This window comes from Cetorhinus maximus, chromosome 13, assembly GCF_964194155.1.
Source record: "Cetorhinus maximus chromosome 13, sCetMax3.hap1.1, whole genome shotgun sequence".
Taxonomy (NCBI): Eukaryota; Metazoa; Chordata; class Chondrichthyes; order Lamniformes; family Cetorhinidae; genus Cetorhinus; species Cetorhinus maximus.
The window spans coordinates 86,893,894-86,918,181 of record NC_135891.1 but is presented as its reverse complement, the minus strand read 5'-3'; the positions used below and the strand labels follow the sequence as shown (position 1 = coordinate 86,918,181).

The 24,288-nt window shown below is 40.0% G+C and overlaps 1 protein-coding gene across 2 annotated transcripts in view; it reads right to left on the bottom strand.

Annotated features, from left to right (window-relative positions):
* Positions 1-7,031: 7,031 nt before the first annotated feature.
* Positions 7,032-24,288, bottom strand: part of hdgfl2 (HDGF like 2) — a 62,600-nt gene continuing 45,343 nt past the window's right edge. The window contains exons 10-16 of one of the 2 annotated variants that reach the window (XM_078555693.1): positions 19,541-19,656; positions 18,465-18,538; positions 17,573-17,643; positions 15,023-15,124; positions 11,595-11,799; positions 10,767-10,899; positions 7,032-8,416 (exon numbers count right to left, since the gene is read on the bottom strand). In XM_078555693.1, the coding sequence (XP_078411819.1) occupies positions 8,320-8,416; positions 10,767-10,899; positions 11,595-11,799; positions 15,023-15,124; positions 17,573-17,643; positions 18,465-18,538; positions 19,541-19,656 (798 nt within the window). In that variant the 3' untranslated portion in view covers positions 7,032-8,319. The remainder of the gene's footprint in view (positions 8,417-10,766; positions 10,900-11,594; positions 11,800-15,022; positions 15,125-17,572; positions 17,644-18,464; positions 18,539-19,540; positions 19,657-24,288) is intronic. The other variant, XM_078555694.1, reaches the window with a different exon arrangement.

Genomic DNA, 24,288 nt, shown 5'->3' with positions numbered 1-24,288 from the left:
AAAGGGGCATTAGATAAGTGAGTGGGCAAAAAAATTGACAAATGGAGTATAATATGGGAAAAACATGAGGTCATCCACTTAGGCAGGAAGAATTCTTCTTCTCAAATTCTGTCAGAAGGCAGGTCCATCCCACAGTGCCACGACCTCCACCATGGGTAGGACAAGGAGGCATATGCTAAATCCATCCCAGCCGGTTCAAAGATTGAACACTATGCTGTTGGCACCAACCTGCCCAGTCAACTGAGCCAGCTGGCCTTCAAGGACTCCGACTTGCTGTGGCAACATACACTTTTACATGAGAACACATTTGGAGTACTGTGAACAGTTTTGGTCTCCTTCTTTGAGAAAGGATATAATTGTGTTAGCAGTTCAGAGAAGCTTCACTTGCCTCATTCCTAGGATGAGCAGTTTATTTTGTGAAAAAAGGTTAAGCAGGTTGGCCCTATACCCATTGGACTTTAGAACAGGCTTGCCCAAGGGCCGGCCCACGGCGGAATTTGGCCCACAAGGCAGTTTAATCCGGCCCACCACTTACCATTAGACTTGGCACTGAAGATTTGATTGACATGGATTTGAAAAATTTTGATAAGCCCAGTTATCAGCAGCCAATACATGGAGAACCATCCTGTGTTTGGGTGAGCGAGATGCAATGCAGTTGTCAGGTGAGTTTGAAACCCTCATTTCTACTGGCAGAGCTCAGAGCAACGTGGGGCAAGAGCAGGGACTGGAGCAGCTGCAGCGTGAGGGAGATGAGTTGGGCTTTGGACCTCGGAGCAATTTCCAGAGGGAAGAAGGGGATTCAGGCCTCAGGCCATGGAGCAATTTCAGGGGGGAGGGTGGGGGGGGGCTCGGAGCAACCTTGAGAAGGGAGGAGGGCCTTGGACCAACTTCGAGTGCGGGATGGTCAAACCTTGGAGCAACTTAAGAGGGAAGGGAGGGCCTCAGCAGGGCCCTATTACAGTATGTGGAAGGGGAGAAAAACGACAGAGCAGGGCTCTCATACAGCATGTGCGGGGCAGGGAACAGCAGAGCACGGGTTGCAAGGGGGAGCAAGCTCCCCCAAACAGGTGCCACCATTGCTAGCTTTAAAGGGGGGGGGGAGATGACTGACTTTATATTGAGAACCTTACCCTTATTTATATTGCTGTATTTTTTCCTACCGCTGTTTATAATGCTGTACTTTTTCTTACCCCTTACATGCTGAGCTCATTTCACGCGTATCGGAAGAGTGATTCAGAAAAGTAACATTAATACTCCAGGACTGGAGATTATCACCATTAATCAGCCACAATACTTATCAATTAATGATGGCGAGCCCCTCAGGACCCCAGAACAAGAAGAGAATTAACTTGGAAGGCTGGAAGGCCGAGTCATTCAAAAGCTCCTGGGCTGATGACTTCTTCATTATTGAGCACAATGGGTCCATAATGTGCCTGATATGTCAGGAGAAGATAGTTATTTTTAAGGAGTGCAATATCAAGCATCATTATTGTACAAAACATGCTGGCAGATTTGACAGCCTCAGAGGTCAGGTGAGAATTGATCGCTTGAACTCACTGAAGCAAAACATTATCGGGCAGCAATCTCTCTTCAAGGTTGCAAGCCAGGAGTTCTGAGACAGCAACCAAGGTCAGTTTCTTGATAGCTAAGGCAATAGCCAAGAGAAGGGAGCCATTGTTTGATTGAGAATTTGTGAAAGACTGCTTGGGCATGTTTGTACCTGTAGCATGCCCTGATAAACAGAGAACCAGTCTTTCACACCAGACCATTGCTAGAAGAGTGGATGACCTAACAGGCAACATTGAATTCCCTAGTCAAAAGACTCAATGCCTGTGAGTTTTACAGAACAGGACTCAATGACAGTATAGATGTGAGTGATACAACTCAACTCTCAATCTTTGCAAGAGGAGTCACATAAACTTTGGGAGTTGTTGAGGAACTGCTCAACCTCTGTGCAATGAAAGGTGCAACAATGGGGCTAGACATTTGCAATGAAGTGCGACGTAGCTTGGTGAAATTCAATCTTCTAGAGGACAAATTTTGTGGCCTGACAACTTATGGACTTCCTTCGATGACAGGCAAGCACAATAGATTCGTCAAGTCTGATGCTCATTAGTGTCTCAGGAAGTCATCACATCACTGCATCATCCACTAAGAGCAGCTGTGTGCAAAGACCCTAAAGATGAAACGTGATAGGAGAAGGTTCTCTCAACATAGATAAATTTCATTTCATCTGGTTGTTTCCCTTTCCTTGCTCACAGGGGGTCCCTGTGCACAAGTTCTGGTAGGAAATGTGGTCCCTTACACGAAGAGCATGGACAAGAATACAGAATCAGGATTACTCTTGACACAAAGGCGTTAGCTCTGGGGTACACCACGGTGCTACAAGCAGGCATTTAGTTCTTGTGGCAGGCAAAAACAAGGGCAGATGTCTGGATCAGCACTCAATTTCGTAAAGTCCAATCACAGACAGTTCTGAGCCTCTCTCGCAGAGGTAGGCAACAGCACAAGGACGTCATTTACTTCAGCCAGGTGCACTGGCTCAGCAAGGTGGCCACAGAACTTGAATGTGAAACTGCAAGGAAAGGATCAGTTCGCCAAGACTGCATGAACGTGTCCATGTGTTAATTCAGAGGTTGAAATTGTTTCAGAACAGTTGGCTACGAAGAAAGTTGTCCATTTCACAACACATTCATCAAGGCATGCTGAAGCAGTGGACCATGAGAAGCATACTGCACTGATCGGTGGCTTGAGTGGTTAATTTAAGCACAGATTTTCAAATTTCAGAGGGCACTGCGATGAGATGAAGCTGTTTGCAGATCCATTTAGAGCTGGTGCGTTCTAGATGGAGCTAATTGAGATGCAGAATGACAGTGCCCTGAAGACAGCTTTTGCAGTCCATGTCCTTCTGACCTTTTACAGGTGTTATGTTCGCTTTGATTCATACCCAAATCTGTCAAGCCATGCCTGTCGCTTCATTGCATTGTTTGGCAGCATTCATAAAAAAGCTGCTGGCAGCAATGTATGAAGAACATCAAGTCAAAATCATGATCACTGCTGACAGACGGGCATCTATCTGGAATAATCCACATCGGCACCTCAAGTATGTGGGCAGACATTGACTACTTGTGCAAGCAAAAGCAATGCCAGATGTCTCACTGAGTCCACGCTCACTGTGTTGTGGAGAAGGTAAGGTGATAAATTAGTCTTCTCGTATACACCTTACCCATAAAGATGCAGATCTCTGTTGCTTGAGATAAATTTCAAATTGTCTGGTTGTTTCCCTTTCCTCCCAGAACTTGTGCATGGGAAACCCCTGCGAGCGAGGAAAGAAAGGAAATGTGGTCCCTTACGTGAAGAGGATGGACAAGAATATGGAATCAGGATCATTTCTGACAGACGGGCATCAGGTCTGGGATACACCATAGCGCTATGTCAAGTACATGGGCAGGCATTGACTTCTTGTGGCAAGCAAAAACAAGGGAAGATATTACTCAATGAGCAAAAAAGGTAAGGCGATAAATTAGTCTTCTCATCTGAAGTTTGTTCATAGATATGCAGATTTGTGTTGTTTGAAGTAACAGAGATAAATTTCCATTCCTCTGAGCCGGTTTTGCTTTCCTTCCCAAAAAACGTGCATCAGCACCAACCACCACCACCCACCTGCAACACTCCCACCCCGCCGACCGAGAGAAAATTTGAAGCATGTTCCCCCAAGCGAAAAGGTTGGTTAAACCTGGTTTAGAGGAATGAGAGATGATCTTAATGAAACATAAAAGATCCTGAGGGGACTTGATAGGGTGGATACCAGGAGGATGTTTCCTCTTCTGGGAGGAACTAGATTTAGGGGACACATGTAATGATCCTAGGCCAGACCTCCAAGTTTTTGGTAAGATCAGGTCAGGGGCCAATAATATTTTAAGGTAGACAACATTTGATATCCAAGAAGACACTTGCTCAGTGAAGAAAGCCACAAGATTCCATGGGTTTTGAACAAACAAAAATAAACTTTACTATACAAGGTTGAATAGATAAAACAATTCACAATATCTATTCTATACTCTTAACATTCAGGGTAAGTATGAGGTACATATGAATTACAAGCCAACTGTGGTCAAACACATCACAGTACACAATAAATGGCAGATGCGACCAAGACAGAGTCCATGGATTTATCATCAGCCCACCCAGATGTCAGTAACACTGAGTCAACCAATCTCATTGAAACTGTGTCTCTCACGAGGGATTCCAGTCGTAATCTTTGAAGATCTAAACTGGGAATTCTCTCCAAAAGTCGCTCCAACTCGGATGCCATAAACGATGGTCCAACTTGTTAGGTTTCAATCTCATCTCCTGAGACTCCTCTCCCCTGGATTCCCAAATATACACTCAAGCATCAACTCATAAGCACAATTTCAGATCTTCAGCTGCATCGAACAGAACGTTACTGCTCCAAAGGGGTACCTTTACCCCAACGGCCTGCAACATGGAGTCACCAATCTTCAGCTGCCTTCATGGATCTTCAGGGCTTCTCAAGTCCTCTTCAATTACCAGGGCTTCCTTTGAGCCCTTTTCACATAAGGTCTGCTATCTGCAGTCTTTTCCCTATGTGGAGCCTTTTTTCTCTTCTACTCTCTTTTTAACTGAATTAACCTGTCCTGTACCCTGTCTGGAACACTTCTTTTTGGACCTCTTCCTGTCACCTGCCTGGGACATCTGCCAGTGATGGCACTCCGCTCCCGTTCACCTGACACTGGGGATCAGGTGTTCTGTTATTCAAATAGATGCCTGGGCTCACAACCAAGCCTCATTATGTATGCTTGGCTGAGAGCCCAGGCATCTATTAGAATAACAGAATGCCTGCTCCCAAGAGGAAATACTGTTTGATTGCTGCCCTCAATGTTACAATGTTTACATAGCTCAATTGGTTTCAAGTGCATGTGGTTTGTGAAACTTCAAAGGCCCTATATGATTGACACTTCTATTAATTTTTAATCCCAGCCTTTATTTCATGTGAGAAATTTATCAGTATGGTACATTTTTTTTCAAAGATTTTGTTTTTGCACTTTCCACTTTACACTGTAATGTTCATTTGGTTATAGAAAGTATACAGTGGGTCAATGGACATGGAAGTACCATAGCTTGGCTTAGGGGCATGAGGGGAGTACAGAGCCAGGCATAGGGGGCATAAGGGGGTCCTTTTGAACTTAGCTTTTAGAAGGTCCCCTCCTGCACAGTAGGATTCATGGCTCCTTTAAGGGGCCAAAAACCACGAGTCTTTAAAAACCTGGCCTGTCTCAATGAAAATTATGGAGGAGTAGGAGATACCTATCTCCACAATGCAGCCAGCCAGGTTGGGAGTGCCAGATGCAGACTTCTGACAGGAAGCAGCCTGCATCCTTTAAAGGCACTCCCAAAAATCGCACAGCCCGGGAATGGAAGCCCGGAATCTGGACCTGCACGCCATTTTTAAAGGGCTCCTGAGTCAACCCAACTCAATGAAAATCCAGGCCATTGTTTCAGAATAAGGGGTCATCCATTTAAGACAGAGATGAGGAGAAAATTTCTTCTCTCATAAGTTTATGAATCTTTGGAATTCTCTACCACAGAAAGTTGTGGAGCCAGAGTCATTGACTATATTCAAGTCTGAGTTAGACAGGCTTGTGAACTACAGGAGAGTCAAGTGTTTTGGGCACAGGCAAGAAAGTGGAGTTGAGGCCAATATCAGAGCAGCCATGATCTTATTGAATGGGGCAGAATGTCAAGGGAGTGAATGGCATACTCCTGCTCCTATTTCTTATGTTTGCTTCCTTAGCTTTATTGAATACCTAAAAAAAAGTTTGTTGCGCTGTCATGTCTTTAACATTTATATAACATTTTAAAGCAAATAATATATATGTATACTTAAGAGAACCTCCAACAGACCAAAACTAAATATATATGCCCTCTTCTTCCTTCCCCCTCCCAACCACATTCCTTTAGTGGAAGAGTATGACTATTTCATTTTTTCAGGTCTGTGTATTATCATCTCTCTTCCGCCTTTGTGGTGACCACAGTAACGAATGAAGGTTCTTGTGATTCTATATTAAAAGGGGTGACCAAACATTGCTGCCAAATATTTTAAAAAGTGGTAATATTTTAATGTAAAATATACTAAACCATGCCACAAAAGCCAACTTTTGTTTTCTTTGCCTAAGCTACTGACTCCTGCTGCTGTATAATTCTATGGTTGCTGGTAGTCCTACCTGACTCTAGATATGGATCACAACAGGATGTTTGCCCATGGGGGACAAGATAGCTAAGCCACAACTTCTTCTCACCAGCTGCAGATACATGGAATATCTGCAATTTTACCACCCAATCACCTCTAATGCTAAGGCAATAAAGACAACTGGAGTGCTCCTCAAGCAACCCCAGCTCACAGTAGTTAACAGTACTTAGAAGCTAGAGCTTCCTGGCCTGTAGAGACCCATTACAAACTATCTTTTGTTACTGAGCCCTCAGAGAAGCATGGGTATTGTTTTCATCCTTGAAAAACTGGCAGCTCTACTGCATCCAAAGTGATTGAGAGTTTCTGATAATCCTCACACCTTTGGGGGGCTACCACTTTGATACAGTAACCTCTCAGCTGAAACAAATTGGACATGTAGATAGTGAATTATCTGGCCCTGAACAATCAGTTTTACCTAGTACTTCAAATGTCTATATATGATTTATGTGGTGAGGAGTTTCCATTATGGACAGCAGCTTTTTAAAAGATGTAAAAACAAATACTCTGATCTGTTTTCTGGTCTCTATCTCAGCTGCAGTAAAATGCATTCATTTTAAATTTTGTTGCATGGGCTCAGGTAGTAAGCTGAAATAGTCACAAGTATGTGTTTCAGTACCACTACTATAATAATTCTAAGATGGGCAAAAGCACTCACCAAGACAAACAGTCAAGTTAAGAGTCTTCAGATTTCCACAGTGGTCAGATTGATGTCATATTAATAATCCTTTGATAACTAGTAGGAAACAAACTCAAAGAAAACTCGACACAAAATGTGCTTTTTAATATATAAAAGTTTGCATTTTAAAATTTTCTAGATTAACCTGCTAAAGGCCATTTTTCCTTGGTGGTCTTTTACAACAGATTTGATTTTCTTTCCTTTAAATTATTAACAAACAAAAGCCAGAGGTCAAGGCTCACAGTGCAGACCACCACATTTAAGACGAAAAGTGACGATGAGATCAATCAAGACGTAAAGGTTAGGCTATGTCAAAATTGAGTTTTACAAGTCTCTAGGTTAAAGGAAGAAGGGAAGACAAAGGATGATAAGAAGTCCCACAGTTTTGAGGTCATGTGAAAGAATTAGGAGTAGGAGATGACATGGCAAGTCTTGATTTCAATATAGCAAGGATGAAGAGTATGTAGAATGACATATTTGGAATTTAGAAGGAATGAGACAGGAAGACATTCAGAGGATTAACATCCATAAGTAGTTACAGGCCTCCCCTACAGTGCTGCTCTCTTACACACTATTCTTAACAAAGACACTGAAGAAGGGAGCTCACTACACCTGTGTCAACATCACATAAAAACTCCCACAAGGTCAAACTTTAATAACTGGTACTGATAACAAAGTTGTACTTTACAATGACAAAGCTGAAATCTCTACATAATCAGTTCTTCCTGTAAAAAAATTAGGTTAAGTGCTGAGAAATTAGCTGTTTGGGGAAATCATGTAATGGACCTTTGCAGCTGGAAGAGGTTAAAAATGAAAAAGAAAGAAAAACACACTTTCTTTGTCTAATTCTGTGAGCCAACCCATCATGGAGAACATACTTCAGATTGATAAAAACTTTAAACAAATAACTTCATGAGAAGTAAAAAAAGAAATACGCTCTGAAATTAAGTAAAACATTCACCATTAATTTCCTTGAGTGTTCTCCTGATTGGCCATTAAAACTGCAGCAAAAACCTGCTTACATGTCTATCCAGGATTTCCGCTAGTCAGGAGAACCCGGAGGAAATTCCTGGTGATAGATTTAATCCACCAAAAGGCAGCCATTTCTGCACCTTGCGCCACATTCACTTCTTCTGCTCAAGGTAAGAAAAGAAGATACATTAAATGTGCAGACCAATATTTTTGTTTCTCTTTTCAACAAAATGAAGAAATAGAGTTCTGCAAAGTAAGTGACCTCTTTCAGCTTCTTCACCTGGGCAGACAACAAAATCAGTCTTTACTAGGTTCTAGGACGATTCAAGTGACAAATGTTCTTCTTTGAAAGCAACCCAGATTTTAAAACGTGTCCCATAGTTGATTATGGCTCATAGCCTTAACTCTCGTTAGCTGACTCCATCTCCATTGGAATGGTCTCTGTATCGGTGGTGTGTTGATCTTCTGATTGAAGCACTGCAGGTATGTATGGAGCACTTTAAGAGAAAATGATAAGACCATATAATTTCTATTCTACACAACGTTAAAATCATTGGAACATGCCTGAAACTTCCACACTTAATCTAGTCATAAATTTGGCATCTTGTAGGAAGGAGAAACCAAGCACTTATGCTTATTTATTTTCTAATTATTTATAATATAATTTCAAAAGCTGATACAAAAACATTGTTAATGCTTAAATGGGTGACTTTATCCACATTCCAATCAGTGCTGGTCTGCTGATCTACACAAACTAGGAATGTTTTTGATCCTCAGTATGTTAGGTTTGATCCTTGGTATGTTAACTGCCCTCAACAAAGAAGGCAGTAACAGGACACTACAATTAGTTTCCTTTGGGTCACATGAGGAGCAGGAAAGGAAATCAGTTAGGATGCCCAAATCTGCATTACTGTTGACTGACTTGTCCTGACAAATATCTCCAACAGTTGAGAAAGCTATCAACATTGCCTGCCTAGGAAAATGTTGGAAGGGGAAGAGACCCAAAGTTAAAGTTTGTAGGAGATACTTAGCTCTGGTTTGAGTGGGCATTATCCCTATGATTCACAGATTTTCTTTGCACGAGTAGGTTTTGAGGAAACTTGAGGAAAGGGAAAAAATAGATGTGAATAGAACGAAATGAAAGTTACAGGTAAAAAGACAAGACTGAAAACTGAACAAGGGATCTACCCATTTAAAGTCCAATACAATTCAAACTAACACCATTTATTAAAAGGTTAGCAACCCATGAATAGCTTATTGATTGGGGAATCTGGTGATATAATTTGGTGTGAATCATCTTGTGATGCACTTGTGCTCCTTCACACATACAAGGCAGAGGGGAATGATATGCAGCAAAAGACAAACTGGAAGAAGATCACAGACAAAAGTAAGTACAAATTATTTAAAACAGAGTCCACCTAAAATAACCAGAGAATGTGCAGAAAAAAGTACAATAACTTGTCCATAAATTAATTTTTTTTACTACATTTGTGCGTGAGAGTTTACCTACCTAAATGGGGTCACTGCATTCTGAAGATAATTCACACTGAAGTGTTTTGTAACATCTCAATCATATAAAAAGGCATTTAATACTATTAAAAACATTTATGGCTCAATTGGATGGAGTCTAGCCATCTGACCAATCAGCTGCAGTGAAGGAAGGTGAACATACTGGCTATGAAATCACTCATTTGGCACCATTTCCTAGAGCCGCCTCTGATTCACGGTGACATGAAACGTTACTTCAGTGTTAGTGTTTGTGTAATTGAAGACTATTTTTTTACGTGCATTTTTAATAAGGAAGGGAAATCATAGTGTTAGATTTAACTGTTGCCAGAAGAATTGCTGCTCAGCATCAGTAACAAGTTTCACATGATGTAAAACAAAAATAATAAATACATGTTCAATTGTATAACTAATTTTCACAGAAAAAATAATTGCCCTTTGGGATCAGTGGAATTTAATTTCCGATTGTGGGACCTTGCTTTGGACAAATTGGCTGCCACATTTCCCTACAACAGTGACTATAATTCAAAAACACTTCATTGGCTCTAAAACACTTTGGATCTCCTGAGATTATGAAAGGCACTATAGAAATGCAAGTTCTTTCTTTGTATTCACACAGATGCAGTAAAGAGCTCCTTCAATTACAATTTCTAAGTTGTTTTGACACCCAAATCCCTAACCTAATTCCAACAACATCTCAAAAGGTCTTCTGCCTGTGGAAGGTGGATTATTCTAAACACTTTCTAATGTTCTACATTAGGCTCATACCTCAGCTTGTACAGATTTTGCCTTTCAGAGTCCCTGAGAAGGTTGAAATTGAAAAAGATTTAGATCTTTGGTCCCTACTGGAATGCTCTATATTCTGTATTGACATAAACAAAATGAACAAACTTAGCATTTGTTTATATCTTCAAAAAAGATGTCCCAAGAAATTTCATAACTACTTTTGAAGTGCAGTCATTGCTATGTAGGGAAATGCACCAGACAATTTTGTGCGCAAGGTCCCAGATAGCAAACAAAATGAACAACCAGTTAATTTGTATTGTGTGTGGAACATTGGCACAAACACAGCAAGAACTCTTCAAATAATGTCAGGGGATGGTTTGTGTTATCAAAACTACCAGAACAGGCAATTTCAACAGCGTACTACTCTCTCAATACTGTAATGGTCAGCCTAGGTTATGGGCTCAAGTCCACAACGAGACTTGAATCTACAAACATCTAACACAAAGTTTAATATCTACCAACTAAGCCAAGCTAATGGGTACTTCTAATGGTTCAAGTGCAATGCAGTGTTAAGGGTGTGGATGAATCACTTACTGTTGCTTATGCCACGCCTACCTATTCTGTTTGCCAACCAATGTTTCTTCAGCATTCTTCTCCTTTTCTGTCCATGACTGATCTTGTTCTTGGTTCTCTGGAAGTATTTCATTCTTCTGAGATGCTGTTTCCCCATTTACTGCGGTAGAGGAATCTGCAGATAGTTTATTGGGGAAAACAGAACAGGTCAACTGCAGACCTCTCATTTAAAAAAAAATGAACCTAGCTCAGGGATAAGCTAGTACAATAATTAACAGAAATTATGTTGGGTCTCCACAAATTCAGATATTCTCATCAAGAATGAACAGCTGGCAGGTTAGCTGACCACAGAAGGCAAAGTAGAGTCTGATCTGTCCTCGAAATAAACACAAAAACACACGGACTTTCCAGTACGGCCTGTTGGATAATGATCATTTTCTCCCTCTCTAGCCCGAGGGCTCTGATGCCAACTACGCTGCCCCAACTGTGGCAACCAGCTAACACTCAAACATGGGGACTTTCATCTGTGAGCCCTAGTACCATATCAAAAAATACAATTTTACACTAAACCATTAAGATATAAACTTTTAAAATTGCAATCACAATGAACTGCAATCCATGCAAAAATTAAGAACTAGCAACAGAACATTATGAATCTCACAAGTTAAGGAATGTAAGTGATGTGCTGAACCCCAACAAGTTGTAATTCTATGGAGCTTTTAACATAAAAGATTATACTAAAACATTTCACACATACAAAGAGACAGAGAAATGAACACAAAGTCATGGAAAGGGGGATTAGATGGGCAACAGACATCATAGTACCCAGCTGCAGTCTGCACCACAGTATTCCACCTAAACAGTGCTCACCGGAATCCTGCTTCTCCTTCATGCTGTCCTCAGCTTCTTTCTCCTCCTCTTTGGTTTTGTTATTTTTCTGCTGCTCCTGGTCAGAATGAGTCTTCTTCAGTGTACTATTGCCAGAATCATCTCCTCCCATAAACATGGACTTTAAATGACTGTAGATCTCACTGGCTTTTGCCATGACTTCCTGACTGGCTTTATAACGGCGTATCTAGAAAACATTGCCGACAATATATAGACGCAATGAGTTACTGTGATCTTAAATATGAAGGACAACATTTCATGTACTTCTTAGGGTGGTCTCAGGGTTCTCACTGATGGAGATGGGGAATGGTGCAGGACAACACCTTACAGCTCTTGCAACACTCCTTTCAGCTCTCAGCTTCATTGTGTGACTCTTCAAACAGCGTGGATGAATTCAGGAAGAAAGATTACAAGGGAGGATCGTGAACAAAAGTGAAGCATTTATTTCTAGCTTTAGCTCCGTATAAGTCCATCAAGCCAGTCACTTGGTCATAACGAGTTTTTTTAAAAAAAGTCAGAACTTTGTTTCAAGTTTAACTCAATACTAATGTCAAATAGTTTATCAGTTGTTTACAACTCTTGAGGGAGGATTCAAATTACTTTTGAACAACCATAAGTTGCTCAGTTATTTGTATAATTATCGCTTACATTTAAACGTGATTAACAGCTATTCAAATCCAGGAATTCTCAGCAACTGTTTACAGGACTTTAGCTCTATTGGACGGTCAGTTTGGAATTTCCAAGAGATATAGCTCAGACTAACTCAGCTCCCAAAGTGATTTAAGGAATGCAAGAAAAGAAGTACTTGTAAAAGTTATCAGCAAAGTATTCATTTAGCATTGAGATGGCAATCTTTCGTGTTGAACAAGAACATGTTGTAAACTTAGGATCCTACAGACACTGCGCTAAATCTTTCAAACCACACCCTATCCAACACTATTTGCTCCAGTTTCACAACAGAATCAGCCTTTACTCTTAGCCCCATCTACCACAAACTCTTGTTTAGAATATTGCGACTTCCAGACTTGACTATTCTAATGAGCCCTTTGCTGGCCTTCCATCCTCCTGAAACTCGAACTTGCTCAAAACTGGAGCATGCATCTGCCCCATTTAACTCCATCTTCACTGACTTACTCTGGCTGCCAATCTTCTATTGCATTACATTTAAAATTCCTTGCTTGCATTTATAAATCCCCTTCATGGCTTTTTTTCACCCTATTCTGCAATTTTCTCCAATCCTGCGGCTCTTACCAAACAATCCGTCTTTCTGGTGATTCCCAAAACTGTAGCAACTACTTAAACATCTCTAGCGCATTACCTTTAATAAAAAACACAAGCTTGCCAAACTTCCAGTCACCCAAATCTCTCCTTTCTGGCTCACCAAATGTTTTTGAAACACTTTGGAATGTTTTTTTATATTCAGATACCATATAACCACAAGTTGTTTTCCTTGACAAGAGTTACTTAGGAGGATTTATCTTTATCTCTCTCACTTCATAGATATAATTTTACTTAATTTGTTACAGTTATAATTCACTGCATTGCTAAATATTTCAATGCTCAGTCTGTACAATTCTCAGTAACACAGCTCATAAGAGAAAACCTTTATTTATACTCAAACAGTAAGTACATGTACTATATCACCCAACAATCTTCAACATTTTGATCAAGTGCGCAAGTATCTTATTGAAATGTGAGAGAAACACCTTTATTTGACACATTATCTCACCTCTTATTTCGTGCCACTTCATATACAATAACTTACATCTGAAGCACAGTCCAGTATGTTTTTTTGTAAACAAACCTATGTTATTGGCCAGGACACTGGGAAAATATCCTCCATTTGTACATATCAGTTTATGGGACCGTTCAAATCCTTTTGCGGCATTCCAACAGATACACAAGGTACCAGTTTAGTTTTTCAACTGAACAGCAGCATTGCTAACTGTGCAGCACCGTATTGGAGTGTCAGCAAAGATTAGTGCTCAAGTCTCAGAATGGGCCTTGAACCTACAATCATTTAACCCAAAGGCAAGTTATCAACTGAACTCAGCTGACATGATACGTTACCTGTTTTTGCATCAAAGTGGTTTTGATTTTACTTCGACACAAAACATATCAGAATTTGATCACAGCAACGTCATTCACTGCCGAGCTACGCTACCAATAGTTTCACAGCACTTTTGCACCTGCTGTACAACTGGTCTGAAGAAAATATTGAATTTTTAAACAGCATTCACATATATTATATGAAGCCACAATACATTGACTACTCATTGGTGGTGGGAGAAATGTGTCGGTACAACAGGTTTTTTGGCTATTCTTGCACCAAGAAAAATGTGGATCAGCAGTGATCTAAAATACAGATGCCATAAAAATATAGAGTAAGAAGGATAGAAAAAGACTGAAAAAACATAAAAGGAAACAACTGAGTTTTGATTGCCTTTGGATGCAACTAGCAAGAAAAAAAACATTGTTCACTCCAATATTTCTTCCCTAAAAGGTGGTGACTCTTGCTGGGGTGTGGTTCTACAAATGCCAACTACCCTCTGGCTTTCCTTCATGTTTAAATTAATTAAGCTGAGGTAGGAACAGTCCACATTATTGTTCTACATATGCTGGAGCCATGCTACGCATGACTTCTCGTTAACCCTGTACTTCACACTCTATTTGTTCATAAATTTTAAAATTATCTTTTTAAAAAAAAACTGAAACCACCAGAGGCACGTTATTCTTTTGTTTACTTTCAGCTGGACTGTGCAAACTATTTTCCATTCCCTCTACCAGAAAGCACCACTGTTTTACTTGGAGACCAACAGCTCAGGTTGAGAACTAAACAGTCATGGTATTGCCTTCAGCGCCATCTCACACCATCAAAATCTCATGCCATATTCATTAACTTATAAACTTCCAAAATGAAGCTGTCCACCTTAAGTACAAGTCAATGTTGCAAACATTATTGTGTGAGTAGTCCACCCACTACTACTAGAATGTTGAAATAGAATATTAACTGAATTAAAATACTTTCAAATCAGATGTATAAGCAATGCCAAATAAGCACCAAAATGAAGTTATTTAATTATCACTTAGGCTAATTTTTCAAACAATTTAATACACAAGCAAATAAGCCCACACTACAAGACAGTGACAGACCTGAATTAGGATCAATTGCTATAATCATCAATAAAAGCACAGTACAACAAATATACCTTTTTAAATATAAAAACAGAAAATGCTGGAAAAACTCAGCAGGTCTGGTAGCATCTGCAGAGAGAGAAACAAAGTTAACATTTCAAGTCCGTATGACTTCTTCAGAGTCTGACGGACATGAAACATTAAATGTCTCTCCACAGATGCTGTAGTTTCGTTTTTATTTCAGACTTCCAGTATCCGCAGTATTTTGCTTATACCTTTTTTAACGTTGCGACCAGATCACTGTGTTTCTGCAAGAGCTGTGTAGTGACTTGCAGTGTTCGCAGTTCTTCAAGTGCCTCCACACACTTCTTGACATCCTACAAAACATCAGCAGTTAAAGCATTTGGTAACAGTCTGGCCTCTGTATATTGCTTAGCTTTCAATTACTTTCCAGTGGACTCTCTGTATCCCTCTTTTATGATCATAAAAAACAGGAGCAGGATTAGGCCAGTCAGCTCATCAAGCCTGCTCCCCCTTTCAATAAGATCATCTGATTGTGCCTTAACTCCAGTTTCCTGCCTGTCCCCATAATCCTCGACTCCCTTGTCAATCAAAAATCTGACTATCTCAGCTTAAAATATATTCAATGACCCAGCCTCCACTGCTCGCTTGGGAAGAGAATTCCAAACACTAAATGACCCTCAGAGAAGAAATTCCTCCTCATCTCTATCTTCAATGGGAAACCCCTTACTTTTAAACTGTCTCACCTGGTTCTATATGTCCCGGCAGGGGGAAACAGCCTCTCAGCAACTACCCCGTCTTTGTTGAGAGTTATGAAATAGCTCCTTAAACGTCTACCGCTCCTTCTCCACCATCTTACCGTTTAACCTACTTTCCCTTTCCGCTTTAGCCAACTCTGTCTTCATACCATTGTGATTGCCTTTATTTAAGTTTAAGGCACTTGTTTTAGACACAAATTTCTCACCCTCAAACTGAATGTGAAATTCTAACATGTTACAATCAATCTTCCCTAGAGGATCCTTTACTATGAGGTTATTAATTGACCCTGTCTCATTACACATTACCAGGTCTAAAGCAGCTTGATCCCCAGTTGGTTCTGGATCATGTCGTTCTGAGAAACTGTCCTGACTACACTCCATGAACTCATCCTCCAGGCTACGCTGGCAAATTTGATTTGTCCAATCTATATGAACATTAAAAGCTCTCACGATTATTGCAGTACCTTTCTTACATGCCCTTATTATTTCTTGATTTATAATCTGCTTTTGTCCATATGCTAAACATCGCAAACTGTTATGCATCTCTAGCTTTGAAGATTGTGTGGCTTCCTTGATATTTTTCATTCAGTTCTTTGCACACATTGCTGTATCTAGCAATAGTAACTGGATGATATTAATTACTACTTCCTATGCAAGACCAGCCATGTCTGTGACTTTTTGACATATAAAACCAGAGCAATGATGCCATCCAGTGACTTTCTATGAACAGTGTATCCAAATGGCCTTAATACCCAAACTTTCTCATCCAATAGAGAAGTCACTTGTTCTGTTTTCTCAATCTCCACCAAGAAAATAGTTGCTTTCTTTTCATGCAACAATGGATAATACAGTAGTAACATCTGGCGATGTATTTCACTTGCACAGCTTCAAAGCTATTTCCTATCTAATTTTGTTTCTACGTTGTAAATTCTGTGTTTAATAAGGCGAATGATTCTAGTTCTATTGAAATAGTGGAAATAGCATGGAAGTGGGGTGGAGAGGTGTCGGTGCTGAAGCACGGTTCTTGCTTTTCTGAATCAGGAACTTGCTTTTTGTGTGGGGGGTTACAAATTTTGGGCTTGCACTATACAGTATATTCCTTTGGGTTCAGCATTATGCAGTGTATTCCTTTGGGTTCACTTTTGTGCAAGTGGATCAGCATCTTTTATGATCAGGTACTACAATCTCGCACCTGTCCCTCAATCTTCTGGAAGGCACCTGCTTGCTCCAGGCGAGGCCAATTACAAAGAAAAACTGATTTATTTTACGTGTGAATGAACAGAGTAGTTATTACAATGACTTTTAAATTATTTTCTTAATACTCCTCTTAAAATAGAGATTCCACAATATCCCAATTTAGCTGGCTAAATGTTTTCTGATTAGCATTCACCTAGAGTCTAGCCATACTAGATCTAAATTGAGAATATCTTTTTCTTATTTACTTTCTTACTCTTGCAGACTGTCATATAATTTCTCTCACCGTGTTTGAGAAATACATTCTGGACAGGCCAAGTCTAATTCTTTATGTGCTGGATCATAATCTACATTTCCAAAAGTTGTATGCTGTGAATCTAACCTTAATTCGACTGCATTTAACTTAGTAGAATACATTAAATACACATTACATGAAATTCCTCCAAGATTAAATAATTCCCAAAATAAGTTTTTTGGTAATTTGGGGCATCACCTTTTGTATGGTGGGGCTCCCTTGGGGGGTCTCACTTAATGAGCCTGACATATGTACTTGGTCCCAATCTCTAAGTGCCTGGATATCCTTGGTTTAAGACATTTGGCCTTAAAATAGTATTTATTTTTCCTAATCTGAACTGATATTAATAAACGCAAGTGTCTGAGCTGGAAAAAAATTCTGTCAAAAACAATTCAATGGAATAAAGAAAAGTTCTACATAAACTGATTTCCACTTTAAAGTTGCTAGAATCTTTTAAGTGTTTGGGATTAAAAAACAAATTATTTTAAATCCTATACAATAAATCCCAATAGAAATACAAAGTCTGACCTTCAATACAAATCTTTACCGATACTCACAGGACTGTCAACCTTCAGAGCATGTTTAATGTCTGTATGTATCTTCTGAAGCTTCTGCTCTGCCGTCATCTCTGTTAAATAATGAAAATGTCATCAGAAACGTGTTGGACCTTCTTCAATAAGCCTTTATAAACCGCAAGAGGGAGACAGCATGAAGACAGCAGGCCAGCCAAATGATCAGCTTAGTCTCTACCATTTAAGCTGTAGGGTGTGTACATCACAGACTTGCCTTAGTCTTTTTAAGAGTACTGCTATTTTCTTCATTAGGTTCAGGAGACTTACTCCACGAGTTAATGGTCTGGTTATTTGAAGAGAGTAAAACAAGCTTGGTATATTAAGATTGTGCTGCTGTCAGCTACAAAAATGACGCTCTGCAACTACAAAATCTCAGTTCCACAGATTCTATAGAGAGGCTATGCCACCATAAAATATTGACCAGCATTTTGCAGTTGGAATGACAGCAAAACTATTAGTGTTCAACATCCTTACTCTGGTGAAACTGACAGCAAATTTTGGCGTCCGCGCATCTCAACTTTTATTTTGTTTGCTGTAAAATTATTAAAGTTATAGAAAGTGAACAGTAAAACCTGCCTGTTACTTCCTGGTTTGCTGACTATGAGAATACTTCAATGTGATTGGCTGCTTAGCCTGCTTGATAACATTACTATTTCTGGATGCCAGAGATCCCCTATAGCTGGCACGAGGATGAAATTCACATCGGGGAAGGGGAAATCCATGCCAGAGGAATCGCTAGATGTTCGTGGATAGCTTTTTTTTTTATAAAAGGTCAGAGGAGTGTGCTGTCACTTTACCCTGACCGTAAAATCTTCTTTAGGCTGTATGTTTAAATTGTCAGTTTCCAGCAGGGACTTAAATCCCATGAGATGTGTACCTTTTTTCTTTTCTAGCTTCCTAGCTTGCAACTTTTCTTCTTTCTTCTTTTCCTTTTCTGCCTTAGCTGCTGCCCTGCAGAAAAGTGAATTACAAAAGTGTGAGAAAAGAAAACAAAAATTCTCCAATCAGTAACTTTAGATTTGGGTTTCAGGAGCAACATTTTTCTTCTCCTAAACAATAAAGAAGGGGAAGACTTGCATTCATAAAGCACCTTTCATGATCTCAGGGCATTGCAAACTGCTTTACAGCCAATTAAGTACTTTTTGAAGTGTAGTCGCTGATCCAATGTGTCCAATGTAGGAACTGTGGCAGCCACTATGCACACACAGCAAGGTCCCACAGTCAGAAATCCGATAATTACCAAATTACCTTCTACTTTTAAGGTAAAGGCAAAATACTGTGGATGCTGGAAATCTGAAACAAAAACAAAAGTGCTGGAAAAGCTCAGCAGGTCTGACAGCATCTGTAGAGAGAAAGACAGAGTTAACGTTTCGAGTCCGTATGGACTCTTGTCTTTCTCTCCACAGATGCTGTCAGACCTGCTGAGCTTTTCCAGCATTTTTTGTTTTTGTTCTACTTTTAAGGTGTTGATTAAGGGATAAATGTTGATTAGAGAGCTCCCTCGTGATTCTTTATAATATAGTCGTGTCATGGGATCTTTTACGCCCAACCAAGGATTGGCCCTTGTTTTAAACTCTCAAGAGCTTCTTACTGGCTATGGTTCCATGGCACTGCCAGCCCTTTAATGGCTATTTTGAGAGATTAGCTGACTCTTAGTCAAGAACATTACATTCAAGTCGAATTCTATTTTTAGCTCAGGCATTGCAAATGCACTGGGTTATGACTGCTGTGAGAATTTAGCTGAATTTGCCTTCCATATCCCAGGAAATTATCCAATTGCTTATTTGAGATCAGTCATGGAATGAGCAAGAACCTCCTTCAATAACAAGAAGGCAGCATTTATTGAAAAATCGAATGTTTAACAGATTTTTGATCACTTTTGTTATTCCATTGAATATAGAAAAAAAGAGTGCTGAAGGCTGACTTGTTCCAGAGGAACAAAGCACAACTCACCTTTCTTTGTGACGGTCTTCCAGTTTACGTTTTCTTTCTTTTTGTTCTTTCTCTTTTTTCTGTTGATTTTGTTTATTTGTGGGCTCGGGATGTGGTTTCTTAGACTTTTTCTTCACCTGTAAACAATAAAGCTATATTTATTTGGGTAACATATTGGTGCAGATAGAAAATTGGCTAGCTAACAGGAAGCAAAGTGTTGGCATAAATGGGTCTTTTTCCAGTTGGCAGGATGGGACGAGCGGTGTGCCACAGGGCTCAGTGCTGGGGCCTCAACTTTTTTACAATTTATATAAATGACTTGGGTGAAGGGACCGAAGGAATGGATGTTAAACTTGCTGATGACACAAAGATAGGTAGGAAAGTAAACTGTGAAGAGGACGTAGGGAGGCTCCAAAGTGATACAGATGATAGGTTAAGTGAGTGGGCAAAGATCTGTCAAATAGAGTATAATGTGGGCAAATGTGAAAATCGTTCATTTTGGCAGGAAGAATAAAAACGATTATTTAAATGAAGAGAGATTGCAGAGCTCAGATTCAGAGGTATCTGGGTGTCCTAGTGCATGAACCACAAAAGGTTAGTATGCAGATACAGCAGGTAATTAGGAAAGCCAATAGAAGGTCATCATTTATTGTGAGGGGAATTGATTACAAAAGTAGGGAGGTTATGCTTCAGTTGTATAAGGACATTGGTGAGACCACATCTAGAATATTGTGTAACAGTGCTGGTCTCCTTAAAGAAAGATGTAAATGTGTTACAAGCAGTTCAGAGAAGGTTTACTACACTAATAGAGGGAACGGGCAGGTTGTCTTATGAGGAAAGGCTGGGCAGGTTAGGCTTGTATCCACTGGAATTTAGAAGAGTAAAAGACGACTTAATTGAAACCTTCAAGATCCTGAGGGGTCTTGACAGGGTGGATGTGGAGAGGATGTTTCCTCTTGTGGGGGAATCTAGAACCAGGGTTCAAATAAATATGTTTAAAAATAAGGGGTCGCTCATTTAAGACAGAGATGAGGAGAAATTTTTTCTCTCAGGGGGTTGAGTGTCTTTGGAACTCTCTTCCTCAAAATGCGTTGGAAGCAGAGTCTTTGAATATTTTTTAACGCAGAGTTAGATTCTTGATTAACAAGGGGGTGATAGATTATTGGGATAGGCAGGAATGTGGGGTTGAGGTTACATTCAGATTGGCCATGATCTTATTGAATGGCGGAGCAGGCTCGAAGGGCTGAGTGGCCTACTCCTGCTCCTAAGTCATATGTTAGTATTCACTTTTGTTTCTATTTTAGTGAAACTATATAAACTATTTTAGTGAAAGCACTATGCAGCAAAACAGGATACCAAACCCTGTCCACTTAATGTATCCTGGTTTTTCTAGGTTTTCCACATTTCCATACGACCATAAGACATAGGAGCAGAAATTAGGCCATTCGGCCCATCGCGTCTGCTCCGCCATTCAATCATGGCTGATAAGTTTCTCAACCCCATTCTCCCGCCTTCTCCCTGTAACCTTTGATCCCCTTACCAGTCAAGAACCTATCTATCTTGGTCTTAAATACACTCAATGACCTGGCCTCCACAGCCTTCTGTGGCAATGAATTCCATAGATTCACCACTCCCTGGCTAAAGAAGTTTCTCCTCATCTCTGTTCTAAAAGATCTTCCCTTTACTCTGAGGCTGTATCCTCGGGTCCTAGTCTCTCCTACTAATGGAAAACATCTTCCCCACGTCCACTCTATCCAGGCCTTTCGGTATTCTGTAAGTTTCAATCAGATCCCCCCTCATCCTTCTAAACTCTATCGAGTATAGAACCAGAGTCCTCAAACGTTCCTCATATGTTAAGCCTTTCATTCCTGGGATCGTTCTCGTGAACCTCCTCTGTGCCCTCTCCAGGGCCAGAACATCCTTCCTGAGATACGGGGTCCAAAATTGCTCACAATATTCTAAATGTGGTCTGACCAGAGCCTTATAAAAGCCTCAGCAGCACATCCCTGCTTTTATTTCCATTTAACATTCCATAAGAAGTGTTCAGTTTTTCTGGTACAAAGAGATGTTCTGCTGACCAACTTGATGAAAACAAGACAAAAATCTTGCTCTATCAAAGCATCAACTTCCTCTCTTCTCTCTAGGACTACTCCGCAACCAATACAAATACATGTTGTAAAGAACCTATTTTTTGTTTGTCTTGGACTGTGGCTTTAAAATTGGACTGTGGCTTTAAAAAACTACCATGGCTGCAGTTGAAAGACATGCTCACTAGAACAGGATGAGGAATATCTACAATATTGCTATCTTGGAACACAGGGTACCCATAAGAGAACAGGGTGGTGCCGGATTGGAGTTCTGGACTAGGGGGAACTGCCTAGCAACAGCATTTTAATTGGCTCCTGACCTGGGCTGTGTGAGGTAACGGTGTAGGCATAACAGCTCCTAGCCTGTAAAGAGAGAAGACCCAAAAACCTCTCTCCTGTGTTTGTAAAATTCTAGCAATTCTGCCATAATAGCTAGCTGGCTATCCCTCACATCTCTGTAACCTGTTTTCTCTGAAAATTCCTGTCAAAAGGAAAAAAATCACTAGTAGAGACATTGAAAAGCAAGTTTTTCAACCAGTGAACCACAGACTGAAAGTGCTGGGAGACCACCTCGTGTCATCAACAACAAACTGCAAGAAATTTGGAAGACATCAATCAAAATCAACCCATCTAATTCTGTACTCCGGATTGGTGTTATTGAACTGTTTTATCTCAACTCTTAAAATCCATGTTTTGTGTGGTGTGTGTGTGTGTGTATGTATATATATATATATATATATATATTAGGGTTTAAGGGGGTAGAGTTAAGTTATTGAGTTAGAAGTTAGCAGCTCATATTACTTCCTTTTGCCACTAGTTAAAAACAATTTGTTCAATAAACAGTTATTTACTTATTAAGTTTACAAACCTGGTGTTCATATTCTGTTAACCTAAATTAACCAGTTAGGTAGAATTGGGGCAATCTGGTAGTTTGGTCAAACTTTTCATATTTGTTGTGGCTCAGGGAACAATGGGGCTTGATATTACAGCGCACTATCCCCAGTGAGTCGTGACAATATTCATAATCAAGACATCTTAGATGGCAATTACACTACAGCTTTAGCATCAGCTCAGACAATTTGAAGTGTAAATCCAGAATAAGAACTGAACTGATGGCAGACTAAAGTGGACTGGGATCCTTTATACAATATGAGGTAGAGGGAGTGCAAGACTTCCTCATCCAGAGAGCACAGCCAATACGATGTCAAATCAGAGCAAAAGGTCCACAGTTCTTCCAATTCCATGTAACTAATTTAAATTTTTAGAGAGTCTAGACTCTGCCTCACACACAATCTAAACATTAAAAATTTAACAGCATCTATTTGCAAGCGCACATCTTCCCATCTGAGCAGCAGAAGTTAAGTTTTAGCCAGGCAATGTAACAGAGTACAACCAAAACAAAAGCTGTAGCTATCAGTCTCAAACTGGTAGCTGGAGTAAAACTGCTCCTGCAAGTTGGAGTTGGGCTAATTCTTTTCACTGACAACCCAATCCAAAAGACTGGTTAAATAATATATTTCTATTCTTTTCTTACTTCTGCCTGAATGCGTCTATCCCTCAAAATCTCAACAGCGTAGCAAGTTCCACAGCTAATCACTTGTCTATTATAATTCTCCATGTTGAACCTTGAAGTTGTGTCAACAGTTATCACATATGTATTAGTTGATGCATCTCTGTACTGCACTTTATCTTTGATGAACTCGCTTACTTTGTAGTGTTGTGTGCTTTGCCATAATCAGTCTCATTTGTGAACTAACATTTGGACTGGGCAACAATACAGTTCACGGGAAACCTAAATTTTGTAATCTAAATATCTTTGGATATTATTCATATCTTTTAATGTTAGCCACATATGCCCAAAGAACTGAAATGGTCCTTAGTCGTTGCCTGATTCCCAATGTCATTCATATGGACTTCCAGAAGGCATTTGATAAAGTCCCTCGTAAAAGACTGTTAGCTAAAGTCAAATCTCATGAAATTGAAGACACCTGGCTAGGAAATTGGCTGAGCGGCAGGAGACAGAGTAGGGATAATGGGCACACACTAATTGGCAGAATGTGACCTAGTGGTGTCCTGCAAAAATCTATGTTGGGACCTCACCATATTAATGGTTTGGATGATGAGGTACACAGTCACATATCTGAAATTGCCAATGACACAAAGACAGGCGTAATTGTAAGCAGTGTAGATAGAAGTGTAACATTACAAAGACACAATAATAGATCTAGTGAATGGACAAAACTGTGGCAAATGGATTTCAATGTGGGCAAATGTGAGGTTATCCATTTTGGACCTGAAAAGGATAGAACAGGGTACTTTCTAAATGGTGGAAAGCTAGAAAGAGTTGTGGGTCCAAGAGACTTAGGCCCCAGGTAGATACATTAAAACGTCATGAACAAGTGCAGAAAATAATTTAAAAGATTAATGGAATGCTGGAACTTAAATCTAGAGGACTAGAATACAAAGGGGTTGAAGTCATGTTTCAGCAATACAAATCCCTAATTAAAACACACCTGAAGTGCTGTGCTCAGTTCTGGACATCAGCGTCTGGAGGCGGGGCATTGAACATTTTTAAGGCAGGGGTAGGCAGATTCTTGTTAGGCGAGGGAATCAAAGGTTATCGGGGTTAGATGGGAATGTGGAAATCGAAACACAAGTTGATCAGCCATGATCTTATTGAAT